The 18,827-nt window shown below is 59.8% G+C and overlaps 1 protein-coding gene and 1 long non-coding RNA gene across 3 annotated transcripts in view; one reads left to right on the top strand and one right to left on the bottom strand.

Moving 5' to 3' along the window:
* Window positions 1-10: 10 nt before the first annotated feature.
* The window catches only part of Card14 (caspase recruitment domain family member 14), a 28,253-nt gene continuing 9,436 nt past the window's right edge, over window positions 11-18,827 (bottom strand). Inside the window, exons 5-22 of one of the 2 annotated variants that reach the window (XM_058585278.1) lie at window positions 18,052-18,377; window positions 15,866-16,033; window positions 14,852-14,971; window positions 14,224-14,349; window positions 13,627-13,755; window positions 12,598-12,723; window positions 10,509-10,651; window positions 10,256-10,350; window positions 8,775-8,835; window positions 8,341-8,530; window positions 6,611-6,737; window positions 6,103-6,340; window positions 5,360-5,423; window positions 4,724-4,832; window positions 3,694-3,867; window positions 1,971-2,092; window positions 1,507-1,622; window positions 11-921 (exon numbers count right to left, since the gene is read on the bottom strand). In XM_058585278.1, coding sequence (XP_058441261.1) covers window positions 714-921; window positions 1,507-1,622; window positions 1,971-2,092; window positions 3,694-3,867; window positions 4,724-4,832; window positions 5,360-5,423; window positions 6,103-6,340; window positions 6,611-6,737; window positions 8,341-8,530; window positions 8,775-8,835; window positions 10,256-10,350; window positions 10,509-10,651; window positions 12,598-12,723; window positions 13,627-13,755; window positions 14,224-14,349; window positions 14,852-14,971; window positions 15,866-16,033; window positions 18,052-18,377 — 2,642 coding nt within the window. In that variant the 3' untranslated portion in view covers window positions 11-713. Of the gene's footprint in view, window positions 922-1,506; window positions 1,623-1,970; window positions 2,093-3,693; window positions 3,868-4,723; window positions 4,833-5,359; window positions 5,424-6,102; window positions 6,341-6,610; window positions 6,738-8,340; window positions 8,534-8,774; window positions 8,836-10,255; window positions 10,351-10,508; window positions 10,652-12,597; window positions 12,724-13,626; window positions 13,756-14,223; window positions 14,350-14,851; window positions 14,972-15,865; window positions 16,034-18,051; window positions 18,378-18,827 lie in introns of both variants that reach the window. The other variant, XM_046463201.2, reaches the window with a different exon arrangement.
* Window positions 15,884-18,177, top strand: LOC124105850 (uncharacterized). Its single transcript, XR_006855891.2, has 3 exons — window positions 15,884-16,062; window positions 16,401-16,704; window positions 18,064-18,177. It is a non-coding gene; the product is annotated as an uncharacterized LOC124105850 (long non-coding RNA).

Consider the following 18,827-nt stretch of genomic DNA (forward strand, 5'->3'; position numbering starts at 1 on the left):
GAATTCTAGGACAATGTCCGGTCCAGGGACACTTTTTGAAAATGACATTCAGTCTACAACAGCCCCAGGAAGTGAGTCAAGTCCAGGTAGGGGCCCTTGCCTAGTAGTCCAGGGCTGAGCATGGAGGCCACCAGGCACAGGCCCACTGAGAATACTGTTTAGGAACTTTATTTACAGGTGAGCATGCAGGTGTCTGTGACCCAGAGGGACTGACACAGCTCCCAGCCATCGGGAGCTGAAAAAGTCAACCAGGGCCACATTGCACGGGGTCTGTGCCTCTGCCCTGGGCAGGGGTGGCAGTAACCTTGGGGACACTGAGGCTCCCAGCCGGCTGCTCCAGGGGCTTTGGGAGGTTCCCTTTGACATCTTGAAATGTGAAAGGAAGGGCAGCCAGTGATCAGATTGGGGGTTTATCCAGTTGTCCCAAGAGGCTGGGGCCCCTGGCTCTGGAGAGCCCACGCACACACTGCAAAAATGTTCCCAGGGCCTCTGGTTCAGCCCATGCCACGCCCTGGTGAAGGGCAGAGGGGTCACAGTGGGTATGGGTGACCACTCTGTGCCTCACACGTGGTGAGGGTGCAAAGTGAGACCCCAGCCAGAGGGGGAGCCGGGCCTGCATGCTGAGCTGTGCCAGCTGTGCCCCGAGGCTCTGGCAAAGGACAGGATGGCAGTGACATGGGGGTCCTCACAGCCCAGGGAAGGATGCCTCAGCGTCAGTAGGGGCTCTCCTCCGTCCACACCACCTTCTTCTGCTCATCTGCAATGGCCAGGCGAACACAGCCCAGCAGGACGTCCACGTCACTCCAGGCATCAGGGGCCAGGCTACTGTATAGGCAGGGCACTTTGTCCAGGTCGGCCTCCTCCTGCCTGGCCGCCTCCAGGAGCTGCTCCTCCGAGGTGCCCAGCCGCTGCAGGCCTTTCCTGAGTGGCAGAGACCGTGGGGCTTCAGGGCAGAGCAGGGTCACCTGGCTCCCCAGGAGAGAGCCAGAGGCACAGCACCTGCCCAGACACCCCTGGATGCAGACAGTGGCCCACCTTGAGGGGACCTCATTAAAGAAGCTAGGACTGAGCCGGGCACAGTGGCGTACGTCCGTTTTCCCAGTGCCTTGGGAGGATCACCAGTTCAAGGCCAGCCTCAGCAACTTGGAGGCCCTAAACAACTTAGACTCTGTCTCTAAATGAAATATTAAAAGAGCTGGGGGTGTGGCTCAGCGGTGAAGAGCCCCTGAGTTCAATCCCTGGTACCCCCCCCCCCCAAAAAAAAAGCTAGGACTAGGCCCCAAAGTGATTTCCACCAGTGGGGGCAGTTGAGCTAGGCCAGGTGGCAGGTTCTCACCTGGAGAGGGCAGGTAGACCTTCGTCCTGAAGTTGGGGGGGTATGGTGTTTCCAGGGCCAGAGCAGCGTAAGCTCTGGAAGCCCCTCAGCGGGCCCTGAAGCTGGACACCTGTGCGTTCTGAAGCTCGGTGCCCGTCCAGCCCCACTGCCAGCCCCCAGTGGGCACCTACTTGAGTTTCTTTGCATTCTTCTCATTGATGGAGACATGCACGATGATGGGGAAGATGTCCATCTGATGCAGGCTACGGACGCTGTCCAGCCGGACATCAAGGAGGGCGTGAGTGTTCTTAGGGGGAGAGAGAAGGAGGAAATGAGTCAAGATCCTGGGTCTCCGGCCTTGGAGGAGCTATGAGGTACAGAGCCTCGTACTCATAGCTCCTCCCAGGGACCATCTTCCTCGCTTGAGCCTCAAGCACCGGAGCATTGGCATCTCCATTCTATTCATGCATTTGCTAAATGTCTCCTGAGTCAAGGGAGCTGAGGATCAAGGAGTCGGCTTGCCAAGGTCCCATGGATCTGGGTCCCTTCCACGGAGCATCCAGCTGGGGTGTCCAGGGCCCCAGAAGTTGTCCCCAAATCCTCCCAGCCCAGGTGGGAGCTGCGGTCCCTGGAGCAGCCCCAGGCCCACCCCTACCTCTTCCATGAGGGACTCTACAGCTTGGCGTGTCACCCAGCAGCGGCCATGAGATTCCTGTCCCTCCTGGATGATGTCCCTTCTCTGCCTCCAGGTGTCATATTCCTCCTGGCTCAAGTACTCTACAGATGACATCGCGCAGGGCCGTCACACCTGGCTGCACAGGGATCCTCAGGGGACCCACGTGAATACCCCTCCCCATGGGTCCCACTAGCTGGCCCGAGAAGCTCTAGGGTGGTCACTTCCCACCAGGAGGAGTCTGTGCTGGACACTCCCACCCTGAAAGACCTGGACACTGCAGGGGCAACCACCAGGGTCAGGACGTGGATGGGAGAAGAGAAAGATGGTGGGCGGATGGGATGGGCGAGCGGATGGATGTCCACCTTCTTACGGCTGGATGCTCCCTCAGCTTCCTTAGATCACTGTTGTTCATCCAGGGGCTCTTTACCCTCAGGGGACATTTTCAGGGGCTATAGCTAGAACAGGGCTCTGCTATGACATCCAGTAGGATGAGGCTGGGGTGCTGCCCAACACCCTCTAACGCCCCCACAGTGGACACGGCCTGGCCACGCGAGTCCTGGTGTGCAGCTGAGACCCCGCTGGGAGCAAACCTGGAGCCCTCCGGGCCCTGCTCCTGAGTGGCTGTCCTTGTCTGCCAGGCCCCGGCTCAGAACTGCACCCCCCCCTCCTGACCACCCCACCACCTCGGCACCCCTGATCTGGGGCTGCCAGGTGCCCTTCCTCCCTGCTGAAGCTTTGCCAGCACCTCCACTGGCCCACGGCCCTGAAGACCCTCTCTGGGTTCTGCTCTAGCCACCTCCCATTCTGTTTTTGAGACGGGCATCAAAGGCCAAGCCCCCAGGTCTTTGCACTGACTGGGCCTTCCCGACCCGCGTGCAGTGGCTCAGGACTTGTGCCTTTGCACATCTGCCCACTGCCTGGGGATTGGCGGCTCCCCACTAGAGCTGCCCCTCCTGGCTGGCCCCTGGTCCCTCCCACACAATCCACCACTACCCCTTTGGGCCACCTACTGGGGCTCTGCCCCTCCCACGGGCCTGCCCCATGTAGGCCCAGGCAGCTGTTTCTGAAGAAGTGGTGGGACTCGGCATCTCCAGCTGCCCCTTGGAGCCTGGCCACGGTCAGTGCTCATGAAGGAACCTCCTAGGCCGCGCCCGCTTCCTTTCCTCTTGGAAAGCCAGAGGTGGCCAAGACACCTGGGTGTCACCCAGCACCTGCCAACAGCCTCTCCTGCTGCCCGGGATTGGCAGCTCCCCTGTGAAACCGCCTTGAGTGGCTCGGGGGCAGGTGGCCCTCCAGCTGTGCTACCCCAGTGGGTAGAAGCCTGTTTGCCAACAGTGACTGTCGGGGTGGAACAGTGCCCCTCATTCATGTCCACACAGAACCTCAGATGGAACCTTAACTTGGAAATAGGGTCTTCAGAGCAGGCCAGGTGAGGTCTTGCTGGATTGGGGGGTCCTAAATCTGATAACTAGTGTCCTTACACGAGAAGGCCATCTGAAGACCCAGGGACACAGTGAGGTGGGAGCCGTGCAGACCCGGGCCAGGGAGTGCCAGAGGTCCCCAGAGGCTGGAGGAGGGAAGGGAGGACCTGCCCTGGAGCCCCGAGAGGCCGTGGCCCTGCGGAGGAAACCCACACCGTGACCTTCACCTGCTGCCTCAGGAGCAGACAGAGCCTTTCTGGCAGGGCCAGGTGAGAGCGCACCTGCTGGGCACTTCCTAAACCCCTGGAGGAGGCAGAGCTTCCTGCTCAGGATCTTCCCGACCACCCTGGGCACCAGGAGCACGGGCCGGGGCCGGGCGGGCCTGTGGGGGTGCACCAGGCTGTAGGGCGCCAGGGTAAAGCAGCTCTCGGCCCAGAAGCACGCGCTGGAGCAGTCTGTGGAGGAGAAGGCTGGTGAGCAGGGGCGCCAGGCCATGGCCACCCCTCGGAGCCCCACTGCTGCCCCAGCACCTACGATAACAGGGACTCAGTTCAGCACCACTGATCACGCCTTCCACCCCACCCCAGGCCTCCCAGCATTTCCTTGACTCAGTAGTAAACAGCGGGGAGAGGGGTGGGCTCTCCAGGCTCAGGGCTGATGACCTTGACATCCTGTTTGACCCCTAGAGGTCACAGAGGAAGCAGACTTTCTCCTTCCAGAAGAGGATCTGGGAGAGCCCAGCCCCTTCCCCAGTCCTGCCCCCAGGGCTCCAGGTCCCCAGCCTGCCTCCTTCCTGGGCCCTTCCCTCTACTCCTGAGATACTTGTGCTGCTCTTGGTCCTCAACAGCCACCTTGTACTGGGCACTGAAAGAAAACTTCAGGGGGAAAATAAACCAAAATGATTCTTCTTGTTCTAACTTGGCTTCTGATGGTCTTCATTGAGCAGTCTTACCTGCCTCGGGGTCTGTGCCAATCTGGCCTCTACCATGACCTCGTGCACACACTGGTGGCTAAGTGACCATCCCAGGGTCCACTGGCTTGCATGATGTTGGTGGGTTTCAAGTTTTTACTATTCCAGAAAGACGGCCATGGATAGGGTTGTGCCAGTGGCATCTGCACTATTTCCCTGGGGCAGGTCACAGAAGTCATGGAAGAGGGAGTGACAGTTTGGAGGACATCACAGATATGTAGCTTAGTGGCGTCCAGAAGGGCATGTAGACATCAAATACAGTTTTTAAAAAACCGACCCTGGCCTGGGCAGGAGGCCTCAGGCTGAATAAGCTCGCCGCCCAGGCAGCTCCCGGGCCTCACCTTCTGCCCTGCTGGGGTCCTGGCCCTCACCAAAGGATGAGCACAGAGGACCATCCTTGGCTCTGTCCACGCTGACGATGCGCACCAGCTTCTGAGTGCCCCCGGAAGACTGCCACGGGAGGGACGCGGAAGGGAAGAGGGGTGAGGAGGAGCTGCTGACGCCACCACACAGGGCCTGAGGCCCAGCCTCCCAACCCTGCCCCCAAGCAGATCCAGTGTGGTCTCTAACCATCAGGCTGTGCCCAGTGGACAGGGGCAGGAGGCAGGGGAGGGTCCCCAGGCAGGCAGCCTGAAGCAGAGGGAAGAGCAGCGTCCCCACACCTAAGCATTGCCGGCTCTGGGACAGGACCATCCTAGCTGCCGCTTGGCGACAGATGGGTACTCAGCAACCCGCCCCGTGCTGTGTGCAGAGGAGGGAACGGGACGACAAGCAGGCAGACGGGGCCAGGCAGCTGAGGCGTGCAGCAGCTACGTGTGAGAGCAGGACCCACTGGGTTTGCACAGAGTGTTCCAGGGCCTGCGTGCAGGTCTGGAGGGCCCATGGGGACAGGCGCTGCCCTGCTCAGATCAGCTCACACCTGCCCACGGGACCCCGGGCCCACACCCCACACCCCCGCAGCCCACCCAGGGCCTCACTTTGCGGGCAACCGTCCGCTGTTGGGTCACGTCCTGGATTAGGGTGATGAGCTGCTGCTGAGCCCTGAAGGGACAAGGAGAGGCCCCTGCCCAGCTGCCATGGCTGCTCTCGTGTCCAGGAGCACCAGGCAGGAGGGGTGTCCCTGCCCACTGGGCTTCTAGCAGCAGTGCTCAACCCGGGCAACGTTCACAGTCCCCAGGGCTTAAAAAAGACCCCAGGGCCTAGCCCCACCCCAGATGCTCACTCAGGTGTTGTGGGGGAGAACCCGTGCACTCTAATGAGTGGCCAGGCCAAGGACCTGCTCGGGAACCTTGCCACTGGCACTGCGGGCAGCCCATGTCACTGAGAGCTCCAGTCAGACATGACAACGGGCAGCCTCTCCCAGGGCCTGCTGGGGCACTCACAGTGGACGGGCGAGAGGTGCTGGACTGGAACACCTCTGTGCACCTGAGCCTCCCGGGTCCCCACAGGTCACTCTAGGACGTGCTCACGGGGAGGGTGAGCAGCTCTTTGCCCAGTGTGATAGGGCCAGGGCTGGAGCCAGAGCTCCAGAAGACCTGAGGTCCGTCCTTGTCCAGGGTAGAGCCCCTACCAGCAGGAGACCCCAGCAGTGATCTGGGCCACAGCCCCTTCTGTGGAGTGTCCATCCCTTCCCCCCACTCCTGAGTAGGGCTCTGCAGCACGAGCGGAGGACAACATCCCACGGGCCTCTCCGGGATGAGTGGGCTTGACGGCTCCTCACCGTGGGTAGTTGGGGATGGCCCCGTGCTCTGCGTCCCTCATGGTGTAGGGGTTCACACGGTGGGCGCACCAGCAGCCATGGCCCTGGAACACGGTGTCTGTGACGTGCAGGACCTCATTGCAGTGCACCTGCAGCTCCCCCGGCCCCTTGGCCTGCATGGCCAGGTTGACCCGGATGTAGAAGGAATCTCCTGAGGTCACCACTTTGGCCTCCAGGTCCTGGACCAGCTTCTTATAACCTGATAAAAAGGGACATGAGGGACTGAGAAGCTCACAAGGAAGGTTCTAGAATGTGAAAGTAGGACAGAAAGAAGGGCCCTCCCCCTGTATCTTGGAAGATAATTGGTAAAGTCAGCGGGTCGAGGGCTTCCAGCGTAGGGGCTGGGGACTCAGGGCACAGCTGACTGAGCAGCTCTGGGGAGTCTGGGTGCTGGGCTGTGGCCCAGCTATGGGCCAAGGATGGGGACGAGGCTGGGTGGCTGAGCAGGAGTGAGGGGCGGCACCCCTACCCTCAGTGTTGACCTTCACAGACAGGCAGCAGAAGCCGTCCACCCTCCGGAGGAGCCCCAAGGCCTGCTCCAGGGTTGTGTTCTCCAGGGTGGCCTTGAATGAGGGCTCTGTGGCCTCGTGATCCACCTGAGGGGCAGTGCCGGGGTCAGCATCTTGGACCAGGACTCTGCAGTCACATTCTGAGTTCAGAGAAGCTGGGCAGGGGCTTGGGGCAGGCATGGTGCAACCCTGCAGAGGGACGCTCTGGCCTCCTCAGCTGTCCAGGCACCTTGCCCAGATGCGGCCACAGCATTGGAGCCTCGTGGCAGGCTGTGCAGCAGGACAGGGAGGTGGTTCTGGAAGTTGTGTGGACTGCACCAAGCACATTCCTGGGCCCTGGGGGCCACCCACCAACCCAGCCCCGGCCCCTCACCCCTAAAGACCACATATCTTTGTGATATGCAGTTTCCTCTCTTGAAAATAGACTTCTGTTCTAGAACATTCCGGAGTGTTCCAGACCTGGGCTTGTCAGGCTTGAGACTCCTCACTAGGGGAGGGGCTGGCCCACTCTCTCCTGGGGGCTGTGGGTGTGGAGCAGCATCCTGGAGCTGACCTCTCAGTGGGAAGGCACCCCCCCGCCTTCCCCACCTGTGAATACTCCCAACAGGGCCTCCACTTTGCTGTTGGGTTGAGTTTAGGAGACTGTGCATTTTTGCTATGAGATAAAAATTAAGCCATGTCTTAGGCCATTAGGATTGAGCTGGCCCAAAGGACACCAGGACTGTCTCCAGTACCACAGAGGGACTCTGCTACTTTACCACCCAGCTGGTGGCTGGGACTCCTGGGACTGCAGAGATGTCACGGGGGCCTTCTGCCAGGGGTGGAGTGAGGGATACCTAATGGCATCCTGCTAGGAGACAGGTGTCTGTCCAAGCTAAGGACAGCTTCACTGTGGACGGCCTGTGGCAAGAGGCTCAAAAGACACTCCTGCCAGGGCACCGCCCACCCTGCCTGGCCCTCCTCTGGGCCCTCACCAGCCCCTGTCTCCTCCTGGCCCACGGTGAGCCTTGGGCAAGGGGGAAGCCTGCTTTGCATGTTTCTTGGTATAACATTGGTATATATTTAATACTTGAAGTTTAATAATTCTGGTTTTGAGGTCACGTCACAGTCACCCTCCCTGCCCTGTGTACTCCATCAGTACATTTATGTTCTCTTCTGGTTTGCACATTTTACAAAAAAAAAAAAAAAAAATTAGAAAAATGCATTTTGGAAAAATGCATTTTGCACGAGGATCACAAGCCTCAGCAACTTAGTGAGGTCTTGTCTCTAAATAAAATATAAAAGAGGGTTGGGATGTGGCTCAGTGGTTAAGCACCAGGGGTTCAATCCCAGTACCCCCCACCCCCACCAAAAAAAAAAAGTCCCCGGTCAGGGCTGGGGCACAGCTCAGCGGTGGAGGGCTTGCTAGCACACAAGGCCCTGGGTTCAATGCCCAGCACTGAAGGGGGAAATTAAAGACCCTGTTCAGAACCACCCCAGTAGCCTTCTCACCTGTCCCGGCAAAGTCCCAGCTTCCGAGCTCCAGGTTTCCCAGAGGCCAGGCTCGGAGAAGCTTGGCCTCCGTCCTCCCCAACCTCCCCTGGAGATGAGGGCACACCTCACGCCAGCCTGGTGGGGCTGCGAATCCACCCGCATCGCACCCACCCCGCTGTGACTGCAAGGAGGCTGGCGGGCCCTCGCCCACTCTCACCGTCACGATCTGGGTGCCCGGGCGCAAGGCCATCCCATCTGCTGCTGAGCCTGGAGTGACCCGGTGAATGAAGATGCCCGTGAGGTTTCCGCCAATGACACTGATCTGCTCCAGCAGTGCACGTCCCTGGAAGGCCAGCACCGTCACCTGGCTCAGGATCTTGCGGGCTGGCCTCCGCCGCACAGGGGCGCTGCTGCAGTGGGCAGAAGCCGAGCTCAGGTGCTGCCCAGGACAGGGCAGCCAAGGCTGTTTCCGCCTTGCACCCCCACGCCCCGCCCCGGCGTCTGGAATTCTCCTCCTCCACCCACAGTGAGCCTTGGGAAAGGGTGAAGCCTGTCTCCTTGGAAAGGCTGTCCCCTCCCCGTGGTGAGAGGACGTGGTGGTCACGCTGTGCTCTCTCAACCCCCAGCTTTGGTTCCCCAGGCACAGCTCACCTTTCAGGGCTGTCCAGGCTCCTGGAGGACAGTTGCGGGCTGCCCTCAGGCTGGGGGAGGTCTGGGAGGAAAGTGGGAGCTTAGCGGTCACAATTCAGGGTCCCCCACTGCTGACCCCACTGACCCTGTGCAGCCACAGCACCCCACCCCCTCCTGGTCCCTCGCTTTGCTGACACTGGAAGGTCTTTTCCTCCTCCTCTTCCACTGTGCTTAGCACCTGATCTCACCTTTCCTAAAACCAGAGGGAGCACTGGGAGCTGTGGGTCTCGGGAGACCTGCATGAGTGGCCGACATCTCTGGACATGGGGACGTTTCTCCCAGAACCTGGATTTCTGATTTCACTTAGAAACCCAATCCAGCACGACTTTGGCTGGGCCTGCCTCTCCACAGGGGCATTTCTGCACGGCTGCATCTCGGGCTGGCCAGTGGCCAGCAGACCGTGGCAGGTCAAGGACTAGATGCTCCCCTGGCTCCCAGGCTCTAGCCTTTGACTTTGCAGCCCGTGAGCAGGAGGCAGGTGCCCTGGAGCTTTAAGCCTGTGCTTCTCACCCTGCAAATGGACGGCGAGAACCAGCAGAATCGTAACGGCTGTCTGCTGTAGGAACCTGTGCTCAGCTCAAGGCAAACATCCATTTGTGATTGTGCTTAAAATCCCAATTAAATCAATCATATGTGCTCTGGATATATTGGGGGGTCAATGCCACTACAGTGTTTAAAACTGAGGCATCAGGCAGAATCCCGCCCGACAGAAGCAAAGAGGACCAAGCACTTCCAGGCCATGATCTCACAGCCAGCTGTTTGCCTTGGGTGGGCCGTCTAAGTTTGCCACTGTTACAAATAAAAACATGTCGGAGTCTGCAAGGTTCAGGTTTCTGGTCACTGGCACCCACAGACCCACAAGGCCACCTGTGCAGAACAGTGCGGGGCACTTGCGCCCCCTGGTGGCTACAGGGTGATTTGCAGATGGGAGCTAAGCACCTACTATGCCGGGAGCCAGTATTCTCAAGGGGCTCACGCACCTGGGAGGGAGAAGGGAGCAGTCCAATCACAGACATGAGGAATAAGCCCCAGGAGAATCAGAGACCAACACCCAAGAGGGGGATGCTCCTAGCAGGTGGACCACAGCCTGTGGTGTGCCCCGCCAGGAGCAGCTGGGCACCTAAGCCTGTTAGTGGCCTCCTGACAGCCTGGGAGGCCCAGTGTCCAGAGTAGAGCAGTGGAGGACACACATGCTAAGCTGGACATGGCTATGAATAACTCCCCCGGACTCTATGTGAGGCACAGAGACAGAGACCCCACTGAGCAGAGAGCAGCTGGGCTTTGGCCTGAGTGGCCAGGTGGTCAGTCTGGACAAGGGGTGAGCTGAGGTCAAGCTCACCCCTACCTGCCAGTCCTCAGGCGGTCTCATGTGTGGCCCTGCAGCTTGGCCAGCAGCCCGGGATGGGTGGACACTGCAGAGGTCTGGGGGTGATCACACTCACCTGCCCTGTCCAGAATCTCGTAGTCCAGGTCTGTGTCGTCCTCCTTGGCCCCCGGAGGGGCTCCTAGGTCTACCTCCAGGATTCCCGGGAAGCTTCTGTGAAGCACAAGGAGCTGCTCAGGTCATGTTGCCCGCTACTGCAGGGGCCTGGCGGCTCCAGTCCCTTCCCAAGCAGCTGTGTCCATGCCCAGATGGTCCAGGGGCTAGCTCAGTGTCCCCCGTGAGCTGGACCTCATGGTTGCATCACACTCTACCTTAAAGACTCGGGGTCTTCCCGGAAGTCCTCTGTCACCCGCTTATACAGGGACTGCTGGCTGGGAGGCACAGGGCTGCTGGAGCGGAAGCTGTCCATGGGTTCCCGGCTGGACGTGGCACTCAGGTCCCACCAGAGCTGGGACTGGAGGAGGGCGGTGGACGGTGGCATCACCGAGAGGGGGTGCGGGAGGGAAGGGAGAGCACATCAAGGTCCCGACCCTGGAACCAGGATCTCTGCAGCTGTTTTGTGTTTAGTATTGCTGGGCTCTCAGGATCCTGCTGGGTGGGCATCCTGTTCCATCTGGTGCGGAAAGCCACCAAGGCCCTGAGAGGCGCAGTTACTGCTGGTGACGGAGGAGCTGGGCCCCTGGAGGGAGGCTGCTTTCAGAGCAGGGTCTGACGAGGACCCCAGGAGTACAGAGTTGCTCTGAATTTACTTTCTGAGAATTCCCTGAGCCCCTACTGTGTGCCGAGCCCTGTGCTAGTGTCAACGTACCCCTGAGGACAGGTGTTCTTCCTGGGGTAGGGGATCCATGGGCAAATGTACACCAGGGAGTGGGGTATGCCTCAGCAGGGTGTGGACAACATGGGCGGGGAAGCCCTGGTGCCTTCCTGGAGGAAGAGACAGAGGAGCCAGGTGGGCAGGCATGGGGCTGTGGCACATTGTAGCTGAGGCCCAGAGGAAGCCACGAGTGGGTCCCTGGGACATCATAGGTGCAGGAGGGAGGGAGCCAGTTTGGAGCTGCTGAGGCCCCTTTGCTTCCCAGTCCCTACCACGGCGGCCAGGAGGAATGTGCTACACCTGGAGCAGTGAGGGCACAGGGCGGAAGCCGCTCCTGCCCAGCATGGCGTCTGGATGGCTCTGGCCGTGGAGTCTTGGTGGAATGTGGAGTGGCCCCGGCTTTGTGTGTCAGGGTTCTGGGGAGGACGCCTGGCTCTCCACAACTGTCCAAGAGATTGGCCAGCGGGTGGGCCTGAGCAGGTTGCCCTGTGGGATGCAGGACAGTGTGGGGAGGCTATCATGCAGGAAGGAGACACCAAGGCCAGCTGGGGCAGTGGCCCAGTGCGCTAGCCTGCCTCCGGTCCTCTCTCCCAGCTCATGGTAGCCCTTAGCAGGGGTGCCTCTGCCTCACCCTGGGCATGCTGGACCCACATGCCCTCTATGGTGAGACCACCTCTTGGCTTTGCCAGAGGATATGAGCAGGTGCTGGGGACTCAAAGTTCCAGAGACTGCAGTGGGTCAGACCACCCAGGAGCCCTCTGGGCCCAACAGAGCTGCACCCCCAAGTTCACGTCCACTGGTGACCTGAGATGTGCCTTTGGGACTAGGATCTTTGGGTGAAATGGAGCCCCGATGGAGTCAGAATGGACCAGAGGGGCCCTGACTCCCCCAGCCTGGGCCTCCCCGCCTGGGCCTCCCTGCCTGGAGTGTGCCCAGGGGCCTGGCCCAGCCTGTGGTGCTGCCAGAGATGGTGGAGCCTCTAGGAAGTGGGGCCTGAGGGAGGAAGTTAGGTTGTTGGGGGCGGCCCTCAGAAGGGGTGCTGGGACCCGCTCCTCTCCCTCTCTGCTTCTGGCCACCATGAGGTAAAGGCTTTGCTTAACGCCCCCTACTGCCTCACCACAGCTCACACAACAGAGCCAAGCAGCCACGGCCCAAACCTCTGGAACCGAGTCAAAAGGCTGTTGCGAAGGTTTAACTTCCATTAAGTGGATGACCTCAGTCATTTTGTGTCTGCATTAGAAAGCTGACTAACTCATGTTCTCAAAGGAGGAAACGTGGGCCCAGAGAAACCACAGGGCACATCGCAGGAAGATGAAGGCAGAGCCTGGAGTGATGTGGTCACCAGCTGAGGAGGCCAGGAGCCACCCGGAGCTTGGAGAGCTATCAGAGTGTGGCCCTGCTGACACCCTTTGATTCTAGATTTCTGGCCTCAAGAGCTGCCAGGGAATTGGTTCTCACTGACTGGACTCTCCCAGTGGTATTGACCTCTCCCCACCGGGACAAGGGGGTGGAGACGCCCGTGGTCCAGATGGAGGGTGCCGGGGCTGTGCGTGGCAGAGCAGCTGGGCAGCAGGAGAGCTGCTTACCTCGGTGGAGCTGAGGAGGCTGCAGCTGCTGTCCACCCCTGGGCACACCGCATGCATCCGCACCAGCCGCTGCTTCCCCCGCGGGCAGGGTTCCCTGGCCTCGCGGGCCTCCCGGGCCTCCGCTTCCTGCTTGGGGCCAGAGGAGTCCTTAATTCAGGAAAGCTACCTGGGGTGCCCAGGGCTTTCCAGTGGGTCACTGCCCCAGGAAGAACAACCCCTGTCCTCGGAGCAGGGGACCCCAGCGCGCAGGAGCCAGCCACCAAGGAGACCAGCAGCACTGGAGAAGTGGCGTCTTAGAGAAGGCGTGAGTAAAGACGCGCTATATAGATACTTAACACAATGTGTATTCTACACAGAAAACAGGGCGCCTGGGGGACAGCTCAGTGACCGAGCACTCTGCCTAGCGAGCCCAGGGCCCTGGGTTCTGTCCCCAATGCCACGAAAAATAAGAGCAGAGGAGAAAAAGAAAGAAGAGAGCCCGGAAGGGACCGAGCTCCACACCCACAAGGAGCATGGTTTGCCTCTTGGTGGCTGTCCCTTTACTTGTCTGTGTGTCTAATGCCGTTGGGGTGAGGAGGAAGAGCCGCTGCCCCCCCACTCACCTCTGCTGAGTCCCCAGCCCCAGGGTGCCTGGGCAGCACTGCCTGTGGTCCAGGACCAGAGGACTCTGATCTCTGGGACCAGAGCTCCCTTTGCTACTCGCTCTTGGACACGACTCTGACATTTTGGAAAGTGTCATCTATGCACGGCTGCCCATGGAGCCGCTCTCCACCAGGCCCCGGACCTCTGCGAACCCTCCCCGTCTGTAACAGGCTGGTATTTTCAGAAAAGGGTGTGCCCGTGTGCTTCGTCAAGACGTCAAAGCCCCACCTGCGTGTGGGAACCGGCAGGCAGGCAGAGGGACAGCTGGACAGCCTGCCTTCCCGGGGCTGCTGTGGCCCAGCTTGGGCTCAGCTCCTCCTCTCCAGCCCCCTTCCTGCCGCCTCCTTGAAACAGCCCTGAGCCTGGTGCTGGCCACAGAGCACTCACGCCTGCTGTGGGCTCTGCCCGTAGCTCGCAGACCTCAGCGGTCAGCTCGAACACTCTTCTGCGGAGGGAGTCCTTCTCCGCCAGGCTCTGAGAAATCGCCAGCTGGGCTCTGTCCCTTGCAGAGTACGCCTGTGGGCCAGAACAGGACAGTCAGGAGGCTGGGCCATCAGACGAGGGGGCCTCAGCTGGAGAAGGCACCACTGCTGGTGGGCATTTCCCGGGAACTCTCCCAGCGAGGAGACTCGCACACCATCCCCTTCACTCCGTGTGTGCACATGTGGTTTTAGTAAAAGCCACCATCTGGGGTGGACTTTCTTAATGTCTTGTGCCGGGAACGAAGGCAGAGCGTGTAGTGGCGCACAACGGAGGTGGGGGAGTTAAGAAACCTCGTGTAGACCAAGGAAAGGGACCTTGAAGTCTGGAACCAGCCTTCCATCGAGGACAGGCAGAGCCTGAGAGTGTCCCCCAACCAGCAGCCCTCAGCCTCACCCAGACACAAGTGTGAGGCAGCAGAGGTGGCACGGGCTCCCGAGCTGGACCAGCGAGGAGTGAGGGTGGCCTGTGTGTCCTCCTGGCCCTGGCCCAGCTCCGGGGTACCTGGTCACGCTCCTTCTGCAGCTCGGCCACCTGGCCCTGCAGCGTGTTCATCTTCTCCCTGTACAGCTCGCAGTCCATCTGTGTCTTCCGGAACTGGAGCAGGGTCTGCTCTTTCTCCTCCCAGTACTAGACAGAGGGGACAGGGCCCTGGAGGTCAGTGGCTCTGAGGGCCTGGGTGGGGGAGGGGCGGGGAGCGCGGGGGCAGGTGGTTCCAGAGGGAGGAGAGTGGACTCCTGCTGGTTTCTGCAGGGCGGGGTTAGGGTGTGACAGGAGCCCTCCTGAGCTCAGGCCCGGCAAGCACGGCACCAGGTGGTGTGTAGCTTGAAGTTACAATTTCCCCCACCTGGCCTCATCCCCTCCCACGGCTCCTTTCTCCCTGTTCTCCCCTCCATTAAATCCCTGGCTGTCACTCTGGCCTCCCCAAACCCTAGAAATCACCCTGGACTTCAGTGACTCTGCCTGGCCGTAGCCTGGGCTTGACCTGGCTCTGACCCAGCATCGGATAGAATGTGCCAGCAAACTGGGTAAGCAAACCCGACGGCCCAGCAAGGACGAGGAGCCCGTCTTCCCACAGATGCAGCCTGCAGACCTGGGGTCACCGGGTCCCAGGGGGGCTGCTGCTGCTCACCTGCTTCCGCTGCCTCTCCGCGGCCGCCGCCCGCTCCCGCAGCGAGTGGATGCGGTCCACCAGCTCCTGCTTGCTCTCCAGGGCCTCGTCCAGGTTCTGCTCCACAATGTCCTTCTCTGCCTGGTGGACAGAGAGGCCTGAGCTCCCCAGGGGCCCCGGCTGCGGAAAAGGCCCCCGGAGCAGGAGCCCTCGAGGCCAGGGGTGTGGAGGGGGGTCACCCCACTACTGACCACCAGGCAGGAAGAAGCTTCGGGAAGGCCCCAGTCACGTTTGGGAAAAGACGTTTCAGTTCTAATGCTGCCTGGTCAAGGAGTCAGAGGGAAAAGGAAGCCGGGGACGTCTGAAGGACAACTTCTTTAAGTCCTTTGACCTTCTCCTTCACACACTGAGCTTGAAGGAGGGACGAGCCGAAGGGTGGGCTCAGCACCTTCCAGAAGGAGCCCAGAACCATGGCACATGCCAGGCTGCATGATGGTGTGCCAGGTGGCCGGTGGTGTTTATAGAGGGCATTTCTCACTAAATATCTGCTTTTTTTTTTTTTTTTTTTGATACAGGGATTGAACTCAGGGCACTCGACCTCGGAGCACATCCCCAGCCCTTTTTTTGAATTTTATTTAGAGTCAGGGTCTCACTGGGTTGTGCAGGATCTTGCTAATTGCTGAGGCTGGCTTTGAACCTGTGATCCTCCTGCCTGCCTCCTGAGCTGCTGTGATTTCTGGGGTGTGCCACTGAGCCTGGTTCCTTTCCCTGAGACTCAGACTTAACCCCCTCTTTTGTGACTGGCTCAATCGACTCCAATGCAACATGGCAGCGGTGACCGAGGGAGCTGGACCTCCTAACGGCCTTGAGTCCTGCCAGCGTCTGCCCGGCTGGGGAAGAGGAGGGAAGCGGCGAGAAGGTGGCGGAGGGCTGTGTGTGCCAGGCCTGGGTCCACCCCCAGCTCGCACACACATGTGGACAGCCCCAGCTGGCGCCCAGGGGAGCAGCTGACCCTGTGGAGGGGGCGGAGCCTACCAGGCTGAAGGCCAGCGAGCGCAGTTTCTCGTTCTCCTCCCTCAGGCGGGCCAGCTCCTCACCGCCCTCCTCCAGGTCGTCGGCCATCTTCAGGGACCTCTCTCGAAATTCCCGCGCACAGGACGACTCCATCTGCACCCGCTGCAGCTCCTGCTTGGCCAGGTACAGCTGTCCAGGGAGGAGGGCGAGGACGCCAGGTGAGCAGCTTCCAGCCAGGACGGGGGCCTGGGGGCTTCTCCAGCTGTTCACACGCAGGGGTCCCCGCCGGAAAGGCAGCCAGAGCTCGGAAAGTGAGGGGCCATCCCAGGGCATGGAGCAGGGCGCCCCCCAGCCAAGACCACTGGAAGAGGGTGCACGAGTTGGGGGAGGGGAGGCACCTCCCGTCGGGAGCCAAGGCCAGCGGCTGCCCAGGCTACCACCACGGCCCAGGCTGGGACAGGCTGGCGAGTAGGGGACACTTGCTGGTCCCCAAGAGCCTCCCCAGATGGCCTGTTAGTTGCAGGGGTGAGAAAGAAATGGCGATTCTGTCATGCAGGAAGCGGGCGGCACCTGACCAGATGGTCAACAGCAGCAGCCCCTGACGGGCGGCCAGCAGCATGCCTCCAGGCGGTACCAGCGGACCCAGCAAAGGTACAGAACCTCGGACCCTCTCTCGGAAACAGGAGACAGACCCCAACTCTGCCATGAAAGTATCAGTAATCTTCAAAATCATCGCGTCCCCCCAGGCCCAGAAGGGCTGTGGGAGGTTCCAGACTGAAGAGGCTGCGCGAGGCAGGACAAGCAGGCGCACGCCTGCCCCTGGCTGGAGAGAAGTGCCACAGGGGACTGACTCCATGTGGGTAAGTGAGGGCGTCAGGCCACAGGGGATGAAAGACCACATCGATGCAAATTAACAGAAAAGAGAGCTGTGTGGTTACATAAGAAAACACCCTGTTTTTAGGAAATACACTTTTCAATGTTTGGGAATAGAGGGCCACAGGTATGGGCTGGGGATGTAGCTCAGTGGCAGAGCGCTTGCCTCACATGCCTGAGGCCCTGGGTTCGGGCCCCAGCACCACGTAAAAATAAACAAATAAAGATATTTGGCCCATCTACAACTAAATATATATATATATAAAGGCCACGGATATAACTCTGAAGTTGGGGTGTGGGTGTGTGTGTACAGACGGCCCTTATGAACATAAGACCATAAGGTATTCTCTGTACTATTTTATTTTTTTAAAATATTTTTTGAGTTGTTGATGGACCTTTATTTTATTTACTTATTTATATGTGGTGCTGAGAATCGAACCCAGTGCCTCACACATGCAAGGCAAGTGCCCTACCACACTGAGCTACAACCCCAGCCCTCTCTGTACTATTTTAATTGTGGATTTTTTTAAGAATTAAGTTGGGGCTGGGGATGTGGCTCAAGCGGTAGCGTGCCCGCCTGGCATGCGTTCGGCCGGGTTCGATCCTCAGCACCACATACAGACAAAGATGTTGTGTCCGCCGAAAACTAAAAAAGAAATATTAAAATTCTCTCTCTCTCTAAAAAAAAAAAAAAGAATAAAGTTGAAGTTATTTCTAAATAAAAAGTTAAAATTCAAAACTTAAAACAAACACCTGGGGGCTTGGTGTAGCTCCCTGGTAGAGCACATGCTTCACATACTTAAGTTCGAATTCTAGCACCAACACAAAATAAAGCAAAAATAAAGGCCAAGATCACAGGATAATCCTCAATATTGAAAGAGCACTTATGAATCAATAAGAGGACAGTCTCCCAAGAGAAAATGAGCTGAAGGCACTACCCTAACCCAGAGCCAGCGGAGGACAAAGGCAGGTGACAGAGATGTCACTGCACTCCTGGGGCAGTGGTCAAGGTGGGTCTTCTAATCTGGGTCCCAGCATAGCCAGACCTGCCTCCAGATGCTGTGGTGGGCAGCTCACACCAGGCCATCCAGGCCACGGGGAATTTCAGGGCAGGGCAGGGCAGGCTCGTTGCCGTGCGGGCTCAGCACAGCACCTCAGGAGGCCCCTGGGAGAGCTGGGATCCACTTCCCAGAGGGCCTCAGTCCAGGGTGGGCAGGGAGGTGTGCACAAGGAAGAGGTCTCCAGGCAGGCAGACTGACGGGTAAAGGCCCCAGGGTGGGCAGCAGCAGAGTCAGGCTGGGCCCACCACCCGCAGCGAAGGCTGTCCCTGCTACCTCCTCCTGCAGGCTGCGGCCCCGCGAGGTGGCCAGCTCCTTCTCCTGCAGCGCGTTGCTGTAGTGTAGCGAGAGGCTCAGCATCTCGTCCTTCAGCTTCAGCACCTCGTGGAAGTGGGCGCTGAGCTCCCTCTTCATGCGGCTGTGGTCGGCCTCCAGTTGGCACAGGCCTTCGGCACGGGCCTCGGCCAGGCCCAGGCGCTCCTGCAACCTCTGGCACTGCCGCAGCACAGCCTCCCTCTGGGCCTTCTCCTGGGCCAGCTCCTCCTGCAGGCTGCCGATGGCCCCCGCCAGACACTCGGTCAGCTTGGACGTCTCCATGAGGCCTGCGGGGTGGAGGGCAGGGGTGAGGCGCTGCCACCTCGCCTGCCCCTCGTCTCCAGCCTCCAGTCTTTGCATCCCAACCCCCAGGCAGGCCCCGGCCCTAACCTGTTTGTGGTAAAAGCTTCCAGGCCTCCATGCACTTGGTATTGTGGTTAAATAAACAGCAGGGTGCGTTAAATAAAAGCAGGCCCCACCTTTACCTAGACAGGTGTGCCAGGGTGCCACAGGTTCTGCTCCCTCTGCCTCTGAAAGGGCCTCTCAGCCCGTCTGAGATCTGGGACCCAGGACGGTGCTGTCTCATTGGCCTCCAAGAGAGGCCGGCCTGTGCCTCTCCCCTCTGGGATGCAGGTTCTCCCAGGGCTCTTACAGTGCTGGGTGAGTGAAGATGGACCTTGGGCCCTACAGGGTCCTTTTCCTGCCCATCCAGTGCATGGAGTAGGGGTGCAGGGACA

Source organism: Marmota monax, unplaced genomic scaffold, assembly GCF_021218885.2.
Source record: "Marmota monax isolate L192 unplaced genomic scaffold, Marmota_monax_Labrador192_F-V1.1 WCK01_AAM20220418_F8-fsc00220, whole genome shotgun sequence".
NCBI lineage: Eukaryota > Metazoa > Chordata > Mammalia > Rodentia > Sciuridae > Marmota > Marmota monax.